The sequence below is a fragment of the Bos mutus genome, chromosome 27 (assembly GCF_027580195.1).
Source record: "Bos mutus isolate GX-2022 chromosome 27, NWIPB_WYAK_1.1, whole genome shotgun sequence".
Classification (NCBI taxonomy): domain Eukaryota; kingdom Metazoa; phylum Chordata; class Mammalia; order Artiodactyla; family Bovidae; genus Bos; species Bos mutus.
Genome location: NC_091643.1, coordinates 11,998,433 through 12,018,848, shown reverse-complemented (window position 1 = coordinate 12,018,848; position 20,416 = coordinate 11,998,433). Strand labels below are relative to the sequence as shown.

Sequence of the window (20,416 nt, the reverse complement as noted above, 5' to 3'; positions counted from 1 at the left end):
AGGTACAGAAACCAAAGCTTTATAGATTTTAATTGTAGAAAACACAGAACATGAAGGGAAGCCTTTATGTGGAAAGTTGGCTATCAGACATGCACAATGGGCCCTCTAGTGGCCACACCGAGAAGTTTTGCCCATTTAACACAGTTCATCTATTTGGTTATTAGTTTAAAAAAAAAAAGCTTTGTGGATTAAAAGCTGCCTTCATTTTTTTTTAAGAATGAAATTTTATACCCGTCAGCTTTTATTCTTCAAATGCGCAGCCCAGATGAGTAAAGTTTGTGGTCATTCACATGTTAAGAGAAGCCTTCGTGTGAAAGCGATTCCTTCCTGTCTGGTGTTAGTCAAAGGTGACCCACCAAAATTGTTTTCCTTCTAGAGTAAGATAAAATGGATGGGTAGAGGTAACTGGGGAGCGAAAACATTTTTACATCTTTCACGTTCCGAAAATGACTCAGTTCCCCAACCTGGGAACTGAAGTGCCCCCAAACCTGCAGTGTCACCGCACGACTACTATAATATACATTTTAAATACTGAGATTTCTACACTATTGAACATAAACAATGTCTGTCGAGATAACATAAATAAAGCAGTTTTCTTTAGTGGAATTCATATTTCCATATGCAGATTTCACAATATTCCAGTTTTTGACCCTAGAGATAGGAGAGGAATGTTTTCCTCACCATTCCGGCCCTTTCTGCCATGCCCTCTCCCTGCTATTTTCCCCGCCCGCAGTTGCGGAGTTGGAAGGTGAAGGGGGATACATCAAAGTGATGTAATTGCTGACTCCCAGATGGTTACCATGGCGACTATCAGGCATATTATGCTACTGGTAGAGTAAGAGCTTCTTCCATCTAGTCTTCAAGAAAGGGTTTTGGGGGTGGGGGAGGGATGTGAATCCACAGCCTACAGAAGAGGGACAGGCAGGGCTGAGCCTCCCATCACAGACAACTCCTTAAACTAAACCTGGTAGACGAGTCGTTTCGCCGGTGGGAACCGGACTTCTCTGCCTCCTGGGCTGCCACCGCGAAGGACGCCCTCGCGCCCCAGAATCTGCGAGCTGATTGGCGGGTGGTGTCGTCACTCACAGTGACGTGATGGCAGAGGAAAGAGGTGGAGCCATAGAGACTTGGCTTCTGGCCCTTCTAGCTGGGGGAGCCTGGGGAGGAGGGGCATTGGGAAGGCATTGGAGGACTGAGGCAACCGTTCCGGGAGCCGGCCGGAGGAGGTAGGGGCGGGCGGGCCAAGTCCTCAGGCTGTTACTCGGTGGACCGCGCCCGCCTGTTTTCCTCCGGAGCCCGCTCCTCTCCGTATCCTGCTCCTCCCATCGGTGCCCAGATTTCCCCACATCTTCCCGGCCCCACCCCGCTCTCTCCTCAGCCCCTGACCTCGGTCCCCTACCCGCGCCCCAACTTTTGAGCTCAGCCTCCAACCCCGCTCCTGCGCTTCATTTCCTCATTTCTTTTCCGCCCCCTGCGCCCCGATGCTCCTCGCCTTCCTTCCATAAACTCGGACCGCCAAAGCTCGTGGTCCCACTGCCCGCATCATCCCCTTTCCAAAAAAACAAAGACCCCCCCCGGCCCTACCACAGCAAACACAGCCCATCAACGCACAAGGCGCACAAAAGCCGTCTTCTGGGGAAGCCGAAGGCGCCTTTTGCCCCAGTGTCGCCGAGAATCAGAGGCAAAGGTAACCCAGGGAGCCTGGGGCCCGGGTGAGCCGGAGGCGCTGTGCGGAAGCGCAGGCGGGGCTTGCCGACGGCCCCGCCCCTCCCCGCCTCGGCCCCGCCCCACCCCGGGCCCGACTCCGCCCCACCCCGCCTCGGCCCTGCCCCGCCTCGGTCCCGCCCGCCTCGGCCTCGGCCCCGCCCTCCTGGGAAGTGGTTGCTCAGAGCAGAGTAACTGTCCCCTTCCAACAGGAGACGACATGCCCTTGGTCTGGGTTCAGATGTTCTGGAGTATCATTTGAATTCTTGTTCAAGACGTCAGCTCTATGGTTGAGATTTCTGACCAGGAGGGACTGGAACTCCTTTCCCAGCTGCAGGAAAACAGTTGACAGTGTGAGAAACTAATTCCCTTGCTGCCTTTGGCTGAAAAGCGCTGGTAGGATGGTCAAAATTTTTGGCAAAGCTTATTTAAAGGTTTAAAGCTGAGTTTGGGTTTCCCTTGTGGCTCAGCTGGTAAGAAATCCACCGGCAAGGCGGGAGACCTGGGTTCGTTCCCTGGGTTGGGAATATCCCCTGGAAAAGGGAAAGGCTACCCACTCCAGTATTCTGGCCTGGAGAATTCCATTGACTGTATAAAGACACGACAAAGAGACACGACTGAGCGACTTTCACTTGGGCTCTTTGGAGAATCGTTAGCATAGGAAACCAGGCTTCCTCCCCTTTTGAATTATTAGTAGGTATCTTGCATATTTTCACTGATGAGTATTTTCAGTCTTTAAAGGTTTGGCAGCAGCTTGGCCAAGTAAGGAGTAAAGATAATTGAAAACAAATGCAGAAGAAAATTTACTGTCTACTTGTAATTTTAGGCTACAAATAAGTGTGTCTCGATCAGTTTCTTAGACACTTGGCAACCATTCAAGTAAATTACTAAGTACTATTTACCAGAAATCAAAATATCTTTGAAGACCATAACATAATATGAACATCATTGTATTAGAGATCATTTCTATGTGTGGGGATCTAAAAGTACCATTCTCAAATGCAGGGCTAAGAAAATATTACTCCTGATTGGTGGAAATGAAGAATGAAATTGGAAATGAACTTGAGGGAGATTTTACACTTTGAATAGAATATGCAAATTTTCTACCCTTGAAGTAGTTTATAACACTTAAATCCTAGTATCTGAATAACTGGTATGTTTTTAAGGTACTGAATTGTTTACTTACTCCTTCTGCCCAGGTCCCTATGTTGACTCATTGAAAGAAATATAAATATGGCCTTCTACAGTTATAAAACAGTCTTAGCTATTGCCCGGACAAGGTAAGCCTTGGGATTCCCTCCTCCCTCCACTATTTATATGAACCTTATTTTTCTAGATGGAAAAGATACATGTAAAAGGATAGACTCAGTACACAATTAAAGCTTTCTTGGTTTTAATTGTGTTGGCTTTTAGGAAGCAGGCATTTTAATGTATTTAAACTTATCCTAGATTTTCTATATGCTTTAGAACTCAAGCTGAATAATTTGTAAAAGTGTGGAACAGGTAAGATAGAAAATGTAATGGCTTTACAGTGACACCACCGTAACTGATGAATGTTACATGCAGCCCTTAGATGTAAAAAGGAGTAAAATGGCTGGCAAGCAAGCCAATCCTAGGGCTTATACTTGCTGCAGTACGGTCTGTTATCACTTACTTATTCCAAAGAATATTAACTGAGAACTTACTGTGTGCCAAATACATTGTACATTTTCCCTTTTGGCCATTCAAAAAGTGCTGTATCTTGGCAAAAATAGTCTGAAGGAATGGGAAAAGCCATCTCTTTGCGAAAAGAAATCTCTTTGCCAGAAACTTTCTTTTACCTAACTGGGTCTTATTTTTATTTTCAAACAATCTGATGTGTCAGTTTAGCTGAAGATTGTGAATTGTTGCAAAACTGGAATGTAGAGATCCCTGGCTGGGGAGCCTAATTCTAATTCTTATTCCCAACATTCCTTAGGAGTCTTAGATGAATAACATTTCAGCTGTAAGTCCTTCTTATTTGAAGGAGTCCCTGGGCACTGCATAGACAAAGCAGTATTATGTGATTGGTTAATCCCCACAGGGACCATGAAGTGTTTCATTCAAACAATATTTCTATCATCAGTAGAGTAGCTGAAAACAAGTGTACAACCTGCTTAATGACAATAGAGACAAAACTGTCACACATAGCCCCGATGGAAAAGTGTTTGCTTTTTAAATTAATAGTCACAGAGTTTCTAGCTTGTAACACAACAGTTATCCTTAGGAATTAACTTATTAATATATCTCACAGAGTGTATCATTCACCCACAAAACATACTGTTATTCGTTTGGGCTAAAAAGTTGTATGTCATTCATTCAGGAACATGATCAGCTTTGAAAAATGCAGGATTAAAAACGATTGTTTTATTTTTACCAGATAAAATATTTCTTTACTCTTTCATTCTGTAATAGTATGTGCTTGACTTAGAGGCTGTTGGTCTTTATTCCAGATTCCCTAGCCATTTTGTCCAGCCTATCAGCACTTCTTACTCCCCATCATTTGCATTTCTTCACTTGCCAGATTCCCATTTAAACAAAACCTATATGAAGAACTATGGAAGCAAAAAGTACTCCCATCCAAGTCAGTCAGGCAATAAAGTACTTCATTTACGAGCCAGAATCTTCCAAGAGCTGCACACTTCAACTTGCTGGTTGCAGGAGGTCCCCAATAAACATCAGCAGGAGCAAACAGCAAAGAAGCCTCAGGTGCCAAGCCCTCAGCCCACGAAAGAAGCGGGCATGAAGATTAAGGAAGGAAAGCGATCTTATAGACAAATAATTATGGATGAACTGAAATATTATTACAATGGATTCTATTTGCTTTGGATTGACACCAAAGTTGCTGCCAGGATGGTTTGGAGGCTGTTGCATGGACAGGTGCTGACCAGACGAGAGAGAAGAAGGGTAGGCAAGAGTCATATTTGAGAAAGAAAATGTAAAATTGAAACCAACTGTTGATGAACCAACTTTTAAATTCCTCTGAAAAAATCCCAGAGTAGGAGTAGTAATTCACGGTGAGAACCAGAGTTTCTGACTTATCTGCAACCAACTTGCTGTATACCTGTAGATGAGCTCTTAAAATATGTGTATAGTTGCCCATGGAATGGTTATAATTGTGTTTTCTAATTTCTCCAAGGAGTTGAGAGGCTTCAAGTTTGATCTGTGCATCTGGAGTAGAAACTGCTGTTAATGTATTAAGTATATGCATTTGAAAAACCAATTGTAACAGATACCATGTTATTAAAGTACTGACTTAGATGAAAGCTCAGAGATGCCAATAATATGTTTTGATTGTCATAGATTTCCTTGAAGATATCCCATAAACATTACTTCTGAGCTAAGGTACAGAGGAAAATCCGGCCTTTCCATTTTATAAATAGCTGCCTTGGGTTTTTAATGCTTTCAGAATTGAGGCAGACTTTTGTTTTTGGCATGGCCAGGAATAATGGATATTTGCATATGCCTTTAATTCTTTAGCTGCTGAGAACCTGTGCTGATTTCTTCCGCCTGGTTCCGTTCATGGTGTTCATCATCGTCCCCTTCATGGAATTCTTACTGCCAGTGTTTCTGAAACTTTTCCCAGAGATGTTGCCATCAACTTTTGAAAGTGAATCCAAAAAGGTATGAGGATTTTGAAAGATTTTAAAAGAATTAATAGAGTTTTATCTTTTTAAGAGCAGTTTTTAGGTTTACAGAAAAATTGAGCAGAAAGTAGAGAGGATGTCCAGCTACCTCCTGACCCCTGCTCCTATTTGCCCTATAAATTTTTTTAAATTATTTTTTTCAATTTATTTTTTGGCCACACAAAAATTAACTGTGACTAGATGACCAGCAGGCATGATTTACTCAAACAGACCCTTGTGTGCTTATGAGTAGCTCCCGAGTGGAGGGTGTCCTCCTCCTCCTTTGATGGCCACTATGAAGGTGAAGGGCTGGCCAACCAAGGCAGCGCCTTCATTCTCTCCATCTTGGCCACTCTGCCAGACAGACGGATGAAGGCATGGACTCCGCCCCATGAGAGAACAAAGAAGGCAACTTTTAAATCAGACTGAGACATGTCTCCCTGCCTCAGTGACCATGGAAATGACAGAATAGTAGAATTTTACAACACTGTTTGAAAGGCATTCTGGATAGAAGGACTAGCGTTTAAGATGCTTTAACAATATAAAAGTGTATGACATAATCAGAGACCACCAACTGGTCCTCTGTAGTTGGAGCAGGGAGCACCAGGGGATCCATGGGAGAAGATGAGACTCACATACTGTGCTGGAGTCAGGTTGGAAAGTATCCACCACCCTCAGGAATTTAGACTTTGACTATGTTGATTGATAGAAGGTGAATGCAAAGCAGAGGATGAGGAAAAAAAAAAGTGGTCTATATATTAGATCAATCTAAATCACCTAATCAATCATGATTAGAGCTATATTTTAGGAAAACAATTTGCTGGCAGGAAGGATTAAAGAGGACAGAGCCAAATGAGAATCAGCTGGAATGTTATTACAGTAGCATGAGAGAGAGAGAGGGAGGACAAAACCTGAATTATAAGTTTCATCAGGAGTAAAACTTTGAAGATAGGTTTAAGACAGATTTAAAGGGTAGAATCAAATTGCAATATTTAACTGCCTGGCAGTGGTTTAAATTAGTTTACTTACATTTAAAGTAGTCAGGGTCTAGGATTAATACCATGGGATTGGGTTTTTTGTTTTGTTTTGTTTTTGGCTGCACCATGTGGCATGATAGATCTTAATTCCCTGACCAGGGATTGAACCTTTACCCTCTGCAGTGGAAGTGCAGTGTCTTAACCACTGACCTGCCGGGGAAGTCCCCAAGGAACTTGTTAGTGAATGCAGAAAGAGGTGGGGGATGAGGTAGTGGTTTGTCTAAGTATTCCTCTTTCCTCAACATTGCTTGTTTCCTAAACATATGCACATACATATCATGGCCACAGTATTAGAAAATACTTTCTCCTTTGCTTTGTTCCATGAACAGAGGGAGAGAGCAAGAGAATGAAGATGAGTACCTAGCTTTCTGCTTACACAAGGTCCCAGCACCATGCACTTCTCTTTCATTGCCTGATATACTTTTACATTAATTTGTGGAACTACCTGGAGAAGGAAATGGCAACCCACTCCAGTATTATTGCCTGGGGAATCCCATGGATGGAGGGACCTGGTGGGCCGCCATTTATGGGGTCGCACAGAGTTGGGCACAACTGAAGCAACTTAGCAGCAGCAGCAGTGGAATTGTTGGTTTATTATTGACAATGTTTGTCTCTCCCATTAGACTAGAAGTTTCCAGAGAGCAGGAATTCTTACCTGTTGTTGCCCATTTTACCCTAGCACCTAGCACATGGTGAATGTTCAATAAATAGATGAATGAAACCGATGGTTGCGTGAGTTTTAATTATTGTATTGCCATTGTGTGATTCTAGGGGGCTGATTCTTCTAAGGTATTTCTAAAAAATAAAAAAAGAAAAACAATGATTGCTATGATTTGCTTGTCATTAGAATCTCTTGGGCAACTTAATGGGGGGGATTTCTTTGGAAGGAATGATGCTAAAGCTGAAACTCCAGTACTTTGGCCACCTCATGCGAAGAGTTGACTCATTGCAAAAGACTCTGATGCTGGGAGGGATTGGGGGAAGGAGGAGAAGGGGATGACAGAGGATGAGATGGCTGGATAGCATCACTGACTCGATGGACATCTCAGTGAACTCCAGGAGTTGGTGATGGACAGGGAGGCCTGGCGTGCTGCGATTCATGGGGTCGCAAAGAGTCGGACATGACTGAGCGACTGATCTGGTCTGATCTGATGTATGTATATAAAACACATTTATTCCTGTTCCTCTGTATGTACCCTGATCATGGCTATTTTGAAAATACTACCACATTATATCTCTGATAGTGAACTAGAATTTAGAATTAGTGGTTAACATATGTCTTAAGAGTATGCATTTAATTCCCTTCTACGTAGTGCTTTGTTTATATCTGTTATAGCACTTTATTATCTTGTAATTAATTGTGTTTGTTTTCTTCTTAACCTGTAAGCTTCATTAGCTTAATTTCCTAGTTTGGTTTGTGGGCAAGGAAAATCTGGGGTCACTCAGACCAGGGGTCAGCTTGACCAATGACCTAGATGGTTTGCACCAGGTTAAGAGATAGTGTGTATTTTATTCTAAAGAGTGACAAAGTCTTCCACTGAGGGAACTATTTTGAACCCATCCAATATTTATGATGATTGCATTAGTGAGAAAGGTAAGATTAAGGAGAAAAGTTGTAAATCGAGGCTACTTTTTAATTTTCTCTGGTTTTCATAAAACTCCTTCAATTAGGTTTAACAAGAATATTCATTCATGAAGTAGAGATGACAAGCAACAACGCCACAGTTATGTTTCTCTCATCTTTATCAAGTTGTAATCATGAAGGATTAATTCTAACTTTTTCCTCTTCCATCATGAAGGAAGAAAAACAGAGAAAGAAAATGGCTGCAAAGTTGGAACTAGCGAAATTCCTTCAAGAAACGATTACAGAAATGGCAAAGAGGAACAGGGCCCAGCTGGGGGACGCCTCAACCCAGTTCTCCTCCTATGTCAAACAGGTGTCAGTCTTTTATATAAAACCAGACAACTCCATGTCATCACGGAGCTTCCAGATTGTTCCTCATCTCTGAATTTGCAAATATCTCAGTTAGAGATACAGTATTTCAAAAATTTATGGGAGTTTGCAGAAAACCTATCTTAAAGCCATCAATGCTTTGAAGATGTTAAAAACTACTTAGAAAAACAGTACAATGAAACTCAAACTTTTGAACGTCTCCTGATGTTCAGTTGATTTAGGCTGACTTCTGACAGATTTTTTTTTAACTCCTCTTTGTAACTCAGGGCCCACTTCCAGACATAAGATAGAATCCATAAATGCGTTGGCATCTTTCACGTGGTCTACAGGGAAGATTCTTTAAGCAGGAAGCAGGTTTTTATTAGTCCCTTTGTCCCACTGCCTAGGTCCAGACAGGCCACAAGCCCAGCACCAAGGAGATAGTTCAATTTTCCAAACTCTTTGAGGATCAATTGACCCTGGAGCACCTCGACCGACCTCAGCTGGTGGCCCTTTGCAAACTGCTGGAACTGCAGTCCTTTGGAACCAACAATCTGCTTCGCTTCCAGCTACTGATGAGGCTGAAGTCTATAAAAGCAGATGATGAGGTAAGAGCTGAACTACAGCTGGAGGGAATTAGCCTGGCCTTGGGAACTGTCTTAGGGTGGCTCTGTGACAAAGTGCAGTGCCTTCTGTTCGGTCTGCCTGGAGGCTGGTTCTGGCAGAATGAGTGGTCTGAGCAACCGCTGATAACCTGAACCTTGATGACTCACTTTCGAAGTTGCCTGTTGGGCTCTTGAGAAGGTCTTGTAAGCAGTGAGTAGCTTGGATGTCTTAGCTGGGGCTAATCAAAACCAGTTAGGACCCATGGGGAAGGAACAGCAGCTTAGTAGATCCCGGGGAACAGCAGATCTCACTGCCAAGGACAGTGCTCAATGCCCACCCCTCCCCTGCCGCCCCCCACACTTGCCCTGTGCTTCCTTCCCTTGGATCTTGGTGAGCCGCCCTGGCAAGAAGGGGTGGCCAAGGACCACCAAGGAGGGAAGGAAGGACCCCAACATCTTCAGGAGTAAGGGCACCATTTGGACTGTAACTACTGGTTAGTGTCCTAACAAAGTGGAAAGAATGTTTCTTGAATCTGAATTAGCTGCTTTAAAAGCATTCTGCCTGAGGGAGCAGGATTCCCAGAACTGAGAAGGCAGGATCCCATTGGCCCCATTTAGATTTCAGTGGTTGCTTTCAAAACTGTGGAATAAACAATACTGGTCCCAGAAGTCCCATAGTTTGGGGTCTTACCAAGTAGAAACTGTGTTATTTATTGAAGGAGTTTTGAGGCCCAGGGAGTTGGGGCTGTTCTTACGGGGTTGGGGGGTGGGGGAGGAATATTGCTGGGATGTGCAACAAATGGTACATTGAAAGCATTTCAAATGGAATGCTTTTCTAATGAGTCTTAAAGTCGCCACTCAAGGGAAGTGGAGTGGAGCTGTCACAACCAGGCGCAAGGCAATCAAGAGGGAGAAACACCTTGGGGTCAGGCGGTGGAATTCTATAAATTTCTGATATTATTCACACCTGTTGGCAGGATTCCCTTCACCTCCACCACTGCACCTCCTGAGGTCACCTGGCTTTACTGAGCGCCTGGCCTTTGTGGCAGTCAGCGCAGGGGACAGAGTGGGAAAGCTAGCTGATTCTGCCTTTCCCCTGACTTGTAGGAATTGAAGGATTAGGCAAAACTGGAACCAAAGGACCTGATGCCATTCCTTCTGTTTGTTTGTTTTTTTTCTTTTCCCCCAGGTAATTGCCAAGGAAGGGGTGAATGCTCTGAGTGTGTCGGAGCTCCAAGCTGCCTGCAGGGCCAGAGGGATGCTGTCACTGGGTCTCACTGAGGGGCAGCTGAGACAGCAGCTCACAGAGGCAAGTGGTTGCTTTCCTGGGCCCTGTTCCCTGGAACTCTCTCCCGTCCCATTTGTGTGTCTGCTGAGTTGCTTCAGTCATGTCTGACTTTTTGCAACCCTATGGACTGTAGCCCTCCAGGCTCCTGTGTCCATGGAATTCTCCAGGCAAGCATACTGGAATGGGTTGCCGTGCGCTCCTCCAGGGGACCTTTCTGACCCAGGGATTGAACCCATGTCTCTTATGTCTCCTTCATTGGCAGGCAGGGTTCGTTATCACTAGAGCCATCTGGGAAGCCCCCCCTCCCCATTTTCAGGCCTTGTTTTTAAATTTCTGCCTTCCCATCTTACCTAATTGGCCTTCTTTGGCAGAGCCATGGGCCACTGAAGAAGCTGGCTTTGACTGCAACACGGTACTCTGTTGAATAGTTGTCTGTGGCTGCTAACACACCACCACAAACTTAGCCACTCAAAGTAACACCCGCTGATCAGCTCTGGGTCCTGCAGGTCAGAAGTACAGGCTGTTTTCCTTTCTGGAGGCCATGGGGGAGATTCCATGTCCAAGCTCATGCAGTTTGTTGGCTGAATTCAACTCCTCACAGCTGTGGGAGTGCAGGCCCTGTTTCCTCACTGGCTCCCAGCCCCAGGCCACTCTCAGCCCCTCCGGCCTCTCCATCTACAGTGAACTTCTCACCCAACCTCTAGCTCCGTATTTAAGGCCTCATGTGATTAGGCAAGACCTACCTGGGTAATCTTCATATTTTAAGGTCAGCTGACTTTAGACTTGGAATTACATCTGCAGAATCCCTTCATGGCAGCACGGAGTTTAACGTTTAATTGAGTAACTGGGAGAAGGCATAGGTACACAAGGAACAGAAGTCTTGGGACCACCCTCCAATGTGCCTCCTCCTCCGGGTATCATGAGGGCCCCGAGCTGAAGCTGTGACACAGGGCCTGTCATCCGGGTGAATCCCCCTGAAGGCCTACACCTTTTGGGGCTGCTTTCCCAATTCATACCCCAAACCAGGGTCAAGTGTTAGCTTTGCAGCAGATTCCCCTCTGATAACATACTCTCTCCCAAACAGTGGATTTTAATGGAGCGTTTAAACTGTTTTAACTGCTTTAAAACAAAGTAATAATTCCTATTACAGTCCTCATTCCCTTACTGTAAAAGGTGCTGTGGAAGGCCTTCCTTGGTGGTCCAGCGGTTACGGCTCCACACTCCCAGTGCAGGGGGCCCAGGTTCGATCCCTGGTCAGGGAACTAGATCCCACATGCCGCAACTAGAGAGCCTGCCTGCCTCAGCTAAAGATCACGCGTGCCGCAGATAAGGCCGCCATGCCTCAGTTATGCAACTATCGATCTGGCATACTGCAACTAAGGTCTGGCACAGCTGAAAAAAAAGTGTGCACAAATTATTTAGGGCTAGGAACCACTGTTGTGGCTTTGAACCACATCAGGGAGTGATTTCCTCTTCCATGTTGGACCTGCTCTGACTGGAAGGGGAGCATGTTCTAGGGGGTACTTAAACATCATTTATTTCCTGCATGTAGGGTATTTAGTCACTTCATCCTGTCAAATTGTTTTGTTGGAGGGATGTGTTATTTTACAATCCCCCTTCAAGGGAGCAAGAAAACTAAGCCAACCATATAATCTTCATGGATTGCTATGGATTACTGTTCCCAAAATCCTGTGGTAGGATATGGCTGACATGTCATAGAAAGGAAAAGCTAAAAATGATAAACTTACAAAATGTCTTAACTTAAAAAAAAAAAAAGTTAAAACTATGAGATTCCACATGCACTTGTTACCTTGGGAAAGGTCAGAGGTGGGTGACATGCTATTGGGGAGGGTGTAAGGACAGAAGGGCACTCATGGAGTGCTGGTAAAATCCTGCATGGAGATTTGGCAACAGCTTTCCAGATTTAAAAATGCATTTACTTGGACCTAGAAATTTCAGTTCTAGGAATTTATCCTATATTCTTGCACATGTGCAAAATGACATACCTAGAAGATTATCCATTGCAGCACCATTTATGATAGCAAAAGACTGAAAACAGCCTAAAGTTAATTAGTACAATAATCAAATAAATTATGGCATTTCCATCAATGGAATCCTTTACAGACATTTAAAAGAAGGCAGCTCTGGGACCTCCCTAGCGGTCCAGTGGTTAAGACTCTGTGCTTCCATTGAAGGGGGTGTGGGTTTGATCCTTGGTTGGGGAACTAGGATTCTGTATCCAGCACACTGGATGGTGTGGCCAAAAAATAAAGAAATAAAAAGAAGGCAGCTCTACATCTACTGGTACAAATCAATTTCCAAGATACTTCAGTGAAAGAAAGCAAGGGACAAAAGTGTGTATGTGTCACCCTTAGTGTAAAGATAAACATATAAATGTATATTTGGTTTTGTTGTTAATATTTTATTGGCTCAAGTGTTGTGGCCACCACTAAGGTTTTGTTTTGTTCGGGCCATGCCGCAGGGATGTGGGATCCCAGTTCCCCCGACCAGGGATCGAACCCACGCCCCCTGTAGTAGAAACACTAGTGCTGGGAAGTCCCTAAATGTATATTTGTATACGCATAGGATATTGCTGTAAGATTGTATCAGGAACTGATACAAACCACTGTACCAGTGGTTGCTTCCAGGGAGGGAAATAGGGTAGCTAGAGAATAGGGTAATTTACCTTTTGAATTTTGTCTTGTGTGCATCTATCTATCTGTCTATCTATCTATCTGTGGTCTTCCCTGGTGGTTCAGTAGGTAAAGAATCTGCCTCCAGTGCAAGAGACCCAGGTTCAATCCTGGGTGGGGAAGATCCCCTGGAGGAGAGAATGGCAACCCACTCCATTATTCTTGCCTGGAGAACTCCATGGACAGAAGAGCTGGTGGGCGATAGTCCATGGGGTCAGAAAGACTCACATGACTGAGTGACTAACACACACACCCACACACACCCCTATCCAAAATTTGGCCAATTTGGAGCTTGAAAAATTACATCTCATTCTAATGTTAATTTCTTTAGTTATGAATGAGGTTGATGTAATCTTTTACATTTATCTACTTTATACTGAAGATACTTACCTCCTTTGATCCACAGTTGGTGTGAGAGGTTAATTGAACCTCCCTCTCTGACTGTGAGGAGAAAGCAATGGCACCCCACTCCAGTATTCTGGCCTGGAAAATCCCATGGATGGAGGAGCCTGGTAGGCTGCAGTCCGTAGGGTCGCTAAGAGTCGGACACAACTGAGCGACTTCACTTTCACTTTTCACTTTCATGCATTGGAGAAGGAAATGGCAATCCACTCCAGTGTTCTTGCCTGGAGAATCCCAGGGACGGGGGAGCCTGGTGGGCTGCCGTCTCTGGGGTCTCACAGAGTTGGACACGACTGATGTGACTTAGCAGCAGCAGCAGCTCTGACTGTGAGGGGCTGTAGGGCCCAAGCAGGGATGCAGCAGCCAGGAGACATGCCCCTGTCCTTGCTCTTAGTACTCAGCATATGCCTGGGGGGCTGTGAGACCAGAGAGGAGGAGATGCAGGGAGCGGCGGGGCGGGGGTGTCACGTCCAACTCTAACGGTCTGTGATTGTCATGTTTCATCCCTCTTCTATTCTCCAGTGGCAGGACCTCCACCTGAAGGAGAATGTCCCACCTTCTCTTTTGCTCCTGTCCCGGACCTTCTACCTAATAGACGTGAAGCCGAAGCCGATTGAGATACCACTCAGTGGGGAGGTGAGTCCTGGCTCTGTGGGAACCCAGACCTCACGACTGGGGTCGCTCCGCAAACCCGTTTCCTCTTCTAGTCAGAGTAGGCCTCTTTTTTTGGCTTATCTTTTGGAATTTGGCCCCACTGGCTTTAAGATCTTTTAAAAATTCCTTTAAAAAATGAAAATCACTCAAACAACCTCTAGCTTTAGAGCTGTTTGCTGTGTTTAGGAGTTTTATTTGATTTCTTATTAGGAGTCTGGCTTTATTCTTTCTAATTATCTAGTCTTCTTAGAGGTTTTTTTTTTTCTCCTCCTCACCATTCTTTCTTCTTTGAGACTGAATGGCTCCTGTTCTTTCCTGTCTGTCTCATTTATCCAGATTCCTATTAATTTTTAAGTGGTGAATGGCCAATCTAGAAAATAAATTCCTTTGTCTCCTTTCAGCCCATTTCCTTAATCATTTGTGATCGCCTTTAACTAGTAGCTGTTGTTCTCCTGGTGTTCTGAAGAGCTGGCCCAATCACCAGAGCATCTTGCTCTGGGTCCATCAGAAGGGGCCTCTCACTTCCCTGCCTTGTGGCTTCACATCTGACTCGGAAGCTGCATGTGTGAGAAAGGAGGGCCCACGAGAGAAGAGGCTGCACTTGTGGCCGAGTGGATGGACCTAAGCACTCTGGAATGAGGACCAATCATTTGGAATCTTGGTTATGCTATCAACTCCTCGGGCAAGCTGAGGAAAACATGAAGTCCAACATGAAAAATGTACTTCAGGAAACACCATCTTGCTTTCCTTTTCCAAATTTTCAGAAACCGATCTGGATTTGGGCTTTGTCCAGAAGCATTCTAGGGAGACTTAGGAGATAAAGTCTGGAGCGTAGAGCATGTTCTACCAGGCTCCTGGGTTCTTACTCTTTCTTTGAGACAGACCAGTTGTTTGTCATTCTTAGACTGCTCTCAGTAGCAAGGAAGTCTTAGAGTATCGAAATGTCTCAGAGCTAAATTTTAGTTTCAGAATGATTCTGCTACTGCTAAGTTGCGTCAGTTGTGTCCGAATCTGTGCGACCCCAGAGACGGCAGCCCACCAGGCTCCCCCGTCCCTGGGATTCTCCAGGCAAGAACACTGGAGTGGGTTGCCATTTCCTTCTCCAATGCAGGAAAGTGAAGTTGCTCAGTCATGTCTGACGGTTAGTGATCCCATGGACTGCAGCCTACCAGGGTCCTCCATCTAGAGGGTTATAAACTCTTGATCCAGATGTTGCTTTCTGGAATAGTTAAGAAATACCTGGAAATTGGACTTCCTTGGTGGTCCAGTGGTTAAGGCTCCAGCCTTCAATGCAGGGGCCTGTGTTCTATCTCTGGTCAGGGAATGAAGATCCCACATGCCTCACAGCCCCCCCCCCCCCAAAAAAAAAGTAAAAAAGAAGTACTATTAAGAAAAACTACCTGGGAATTAAGGACAAAAAGACAGGCTCCTAGGCATTTTATTGTTGTTGTTGTTGTTTTTAATACATGCTTTTAAACTTCTGTTCTTCATATGTACAAAATGAAGACAAGCAGCATGGTAGATTCAGTAGAGAACTGAGACATGAAACTGAATATACTATAGTTTTGGATATATGTAGCCCTCTTCCCTCCAAAGTACATGAAGAAATTACTTCCAAAGAGCAGAGATTTACTTTTCAAATGTAATTAATGTAATTGTTGAAGACAGGTTAGCTAGCTCTTCTAAAATACCACTCCCTCCCTCCCTCCCTCCCTCCCTCTCTCTTCAGGTATTGCAGGAGCTTCTATTAAGTAACACCTTTCATTTGAATAAATCATTTATTACTAGCCACCAAAAATGACACCAAAGATGTCAGTTTTAACTTATGTCAATGCTGGCAGAAACTGATGCCTAAGTGAGAAATGGCAACTTTTGTGTTTGTTTGTTTGTTTTGGGAGTGAGGACAGGATCAGAATGGCAAATAAGTAGCTTGTTAATAACAAAGGATTTTAAATATCAGAATCTGATTAGACTGCAACTTTTGTATCTAGAGTGCTCAAAAGTTAAAAGGTAATACTAAGTTGCTATTTCAGGGACATATACTGCCTATTTCATCCAGAAAGGAAGTCAGGAAAGCAAATTGTGCAGAAAAGTACTAAAGTAGAAGTGCTTCTGAGTTTCAGGAGGAGCAGACAGCTTAATTTATATAAAATCTCTCTCTCCCTAGGCTCCAAAGTCAGATATTCCCCTGGGATCACCCACTCCCCCTGAATCTAAAGAGAACACGGCCGGTTTAGCACCTCAACTGAAGGAAACTAAGGTGAGACACTTTTGATTACGTGAAAATAACAAGAAGTTAATTTCATTGGTCCTTTAATAAGGACTTATTTTGGGGTACTGCTTGATCTAAGAAAGTTCAGCATCTGGCTGTATGCATTTAGGTTCCAGATTTTGCCTGTTGAGTCCCATGGCAGACATTCAGAAATTGTTTCCAGGATCTGGTAGTCACGGCACTGTGACTGTAGCTCCAGTACACCTCGTGTCCTACGTCAGTAACCCGACTCTCAGCTCTGATGTTTAAGGATGAAGAATGGATACAGCTGCCGTCAGTTATGTCATCACCCACAACACCATCAAAGTCTATTTCATTACCTAAAGAATCCATCACTTCTGCTAAAGAAGATGTAAATTTCTATAAAAGGAAACTTTTCCTCAAGTTGCTTTTAGGGGCAGTGAGAATCTAGAATTATAATAGTTGCAAAACACCACACCCTCTCTCCGTGTCCTCCAAACAGGAAGCTGTAGGCTGAACTTCAGTCACCTTATAACCACTATATTTTTAAAAATTCAGTGATCTAAAAGCAAATACATATATCAACAAATGCAATCGTGGTTCAGAACTAAACATGTTAAGTCTAGAAGCTAATTACAATATAGGCAGATTCTTATTTTCTGTTGCGCCAGATGGAAATAGTTCCCATATGTTGTGTATTTCACACAGGCTTCAGATGTCAGGAAATACTAGCAGGAAAGCAATTTAAGAATCTTAGGAGAAGTGCATGTAAACGAGAAATTACTTATCTATCCACTTTTCCTGTTTGGGGGTGAGAGCAGAAAGCAGGAGGCAGTGAACAGTAGGGGGTCACAGGAGAGTTGAGCTGTGGAGTGGCTCTGCTGGCTCTCCAGGACCAAAGAGGGAGCCACTGAGCACCAGGATTGTTTAACCCAAGGCCTTGTCTGTATGTCTTCTTTCTCATTGTGACCAATCCCTAAAGTCCTTATGTTTTTGTACCCCAATACTCCAGGCAAAATCAGAAAAGACAACCCAGAACAGCAAGGCTAGTTCGAATGGAGCATAAGGACTCACGGAGGATGGAGCTTACTCTCTCTGGCTTGCTGCCCTCAGCAGTGGCATCCGTAAAGAACGTCCTTGAGATAGAAGATCAATCATTTAGTCCTCAGGGCAGTCTTTTGAGGCCTTGTAACCGTTCAGATGACGTCAGTGGCAAGACCAAGTTCGGATCATTTGGAAAACTATTTAATTGCAAAGTCCATGTTCTCTGTAGCATTAGATCATCCCACTGGACTTTGTGTAAGGCCCATCTGCCATATTGTTTTTTAGCAACTTCACGTCCTTTTAAGAGAGGAAACTTTTTTGTGCAATGGAATCAGCCTGATGCCTTAAGATACCTCTTGTCTCCTCTAGCTCGGTAAGCCGGGTAGGAACTAGGGAAATTTCAAAGCCAGTCATCACGAGCATTGCACAGGCACTCTCACACTCTCACTGCCTGTACAACTTTTTCAGACTGAGCACACACACACACACATCAGTAGGAATAGTGCCCTGGAAACAAAGTACCTTTGGAGATGGGATGGATGTAAGTCCCTGGTTAGGTCTTCCCAGATCTAAAGAAGAAAAAGCTTCTTAGGGAAGAAGATGGGGAGTTCAATAGACTGGCAATCAGAGACTTGGCAGCCCCCCTCGGGCCTGCAGAGGCTGCAAGGATCTGGGAGGCCGCCACTCCTCCGGCACATATGGCTTCCATTAGCCTCCATCTTGCTAGGAAACATAATTAAGGGCTTAAGACCGAACCATTTGTTTGTGCTGGGTGTGTGTGTTTTTCTGGTCTGTTTGTCTTTCACAAACAAGACTATCTGTTAGTCACAGGTTGTTAAGAGTCTGATACAATCCCAATACTACCCAGGAACAGATATTATGTTCAGATATTTATGTTGGTTATCTTCAGTGTTGTCCACACTGAAAAACCTTAATAATAAATCGATCACCATGCAGCTGACCACCAGCCTTCTTCCTTTGGGGAGTACTTAGAAAGGAAGAGGTGTTTCAGCTGCAGAAATTAGATTTCTGTACTTGCTGTGGAATTGAAGGCAGTTAGATGGGCATCCATGGAACCAAGGAAAACTCAAATCAACCTGTCTGGGGTAATCTAAAAGAGGAATGTTATCGGCACTTGACAGCAAGGAAATGCACTTTAAAACCTTCCCTAAACCTCCCCTCCGCCAAGGGACAAGCCTCACCATGTCCTGTCCTGCTGAGGAACTCTATGCCATTGGCCTTGGAAGGTGATTCACAGTAAATTTTCCCATTTTTAAAATGATGAGTGTTTATTTTAATTAGTTCATATTTCAAGAGTTTGCATGTGAGAAAGGGATTAGCTTGTTCATTTATGCAACCCTGTTGCAGCTGGGTGCCTCGTGGGTGCTGTGGGGTTGCTCTACAACTCTGTCTTTCCCTGTGAACAGAGTGGGAAAGGGGCCCTTGGCCACCTCAGACCTCAGCTGGACTTCACTCATGTTTGCGTCATAAATAGGCATCTGAGACCCTCAATACACCTCTCTTTCCCTTCTTCTGATAGTGCCTCAGAGAGCTCACTTCACTGGTAAGTACTGCTGAGACTGAGCTAGTGGTGTTCTGGTAAATGATTAACACCCGGTCTGGTGGTTAGAACTCTGTGCTTCCACTCCAGGGAGCTTGGGTTCGATCCCTGGTTGGGATCTAAGATCCCACATGCTGTGTGGCGTGGTTTCAAAAAAAAAATTAATAGCCAACTCTGGGGCATGGTTGGGAGGGAGCCCTGACTTGAAGCATTGCAAAGCAGTGATGTAAATACTCCCACACGGCTGATCTTCAAGCTATCAATAGGTCACTGAACAACAGTTGGGGAGAGATGGATATGGTCAGCTTGAAACACCCCACTTAACTGACCCCCGACCTCTGGGAGGAACAAGAGACACTTAAACCTCTAGTTGGTGCAGGCTGCAAACGTTATCGGAGAAGACAATGGCAACCCACTCTAGTGCTCTTGCCTGGAAAACCCCCTGGGCCGAGGAGCCTCGTAGGCTGTAGTCCATGGGGTCGGGAAGAGTCGGACACGACTGAGCGACTTCATTTTCACACATTGGAGAAGGCAATGGCAACCCACTCCAGTGTTCTTGCCTGGAGAATCCCAGGGATGGGGGAGCCTGGTGGGCTGCCGTCTCTAGGGTCGCATAGAGTTGGACACGACTGAAGCGACTTAGCAGCAGCAGCAGCAAACATTATTTCCATGTGCCAGGACAGACGTCTAGGAGGCAGTGTAGCGTAAATGGCCCTAAATACTGTTAAGTGGCAACTTAGAACTTGCCCCAGTGCTTGGGTCCCCATCCACCTGCCTCCCAACAGCTGAGTGGAAGCCTGTCTCCTTGCCCTGCTCTGTGCTCTTCCCCACAAATGCATCTACTGTGGCTGCACCAGCTGCTAATAATCTCACCGAGTATAATTTTAGGCATTTTCTAAAGCCCAACCCCGGTGGTGATGTCAGACTTGGCCCATCTCACACCCTGAGAATTCTGCAACAGAAAGGTGTTGGTGGCTTGGCACGTACGGACCTGCACCTGTGCCGTGACTAATTGTGTTTCAGTCATTACAGGTCACAACGGTGATATCGAATAAATGCTCTATAGTGTTAAAACCTAAAGATCTCCTTGTCACCACCAGTGCACACCGGTAGGTAGGGTCAGACTAACGGAACTTTAACGCTGATCGACACCTTCCTTTTGCCCAGGGTTCTGGCCCGCTGGCTCCCCCCAGTGGCGGCAGTGTGAGAAACACAGCGACTTCACTGTCAGAGATAAATTTCCTTCAGCCGTGGTTCAATCTTACTTACCTGAGATCAATACAGTACATTAGCGGTGCCGGGGGACCGGTGACCCCTGGCCTGTGGCAATTAGAAAAGGCGGGAAGGTGGTATCGATCGATGCTCCGGCCCTCATCTTTTAACCCTCAGGAAACCAGACAGACTCAGTGCCTTGACAGCATGACATCTTCATTAGATAAACTGGATCTCTTTCCTCAAGAGACCCAATCCGGTCATCTAAGTAAAATGGCCATTTCATTTTCTCTTAGGTCAATTTCACTATCTTTAATTTGACAGCTCAGTCTCTCGGGAAATTCATGGGTGATTAGAGTAGTTACAGCAACAGTGAGTTGTGTCCCACCACCTCTACTGAAGGCAC

At 44.7% G+C, this 20,416-nt stretch overlaps 1 protein-coding gene across 2 annotated transcripts; it reads left to right on the top strand.

Annotated features, from left to right (window-relative positions):
* Positions 1-264: 264 nt before the first annotated feature.
* LETM2 (leucine zipper and EF-hand containing transmembrane protein 2) lies at positions 265-16,719 on the top strand. Of its 2 annotated transcripts, XM_014477590.2 has the most exons (11): positions 265-1,687; positions 1,917-2,057; positions 2,904-2,984; positions 4,176-4,629; positions 5,203-5,346; positions 8,185-8,322; positions 8,726-8,926; positions 10,113-10,232; positions 13,829-13,942; positions 16,128-16,220; positions 16,483-16,719. In XM_014477590.2, exons 3-11 carry the CDS (start codon positions 2,938-2,940, stop codon positions 16,642-16,644), a joined length of 1,473 nt encoding a protein of 490 aa, XP_014333076.2. In that variant the 5' UTR covers positions 265-1,687; positions 1,917-2,057; positions 2,904-2,937; the 3' UTR covers positions 16,645-16,719. The 2 variants fall into 2 exon arrangements, 1 of the variants encoding a protein (XP_014333076.2); XR_011462889.1 differs by lacking the exons at positions 8,185-8,322; positions 8,726-8,926; positions 10,113-10,232; ... (1 more) ...; positions 16,128-16,220; positions 16,483-16,719 and having other exon boundaries at positions 4,176-4,739; positions 5,203-5,341.
* The last annotated feature ends 3,697 nt before the right edge of the window (positions 16,720-20,416 follow it).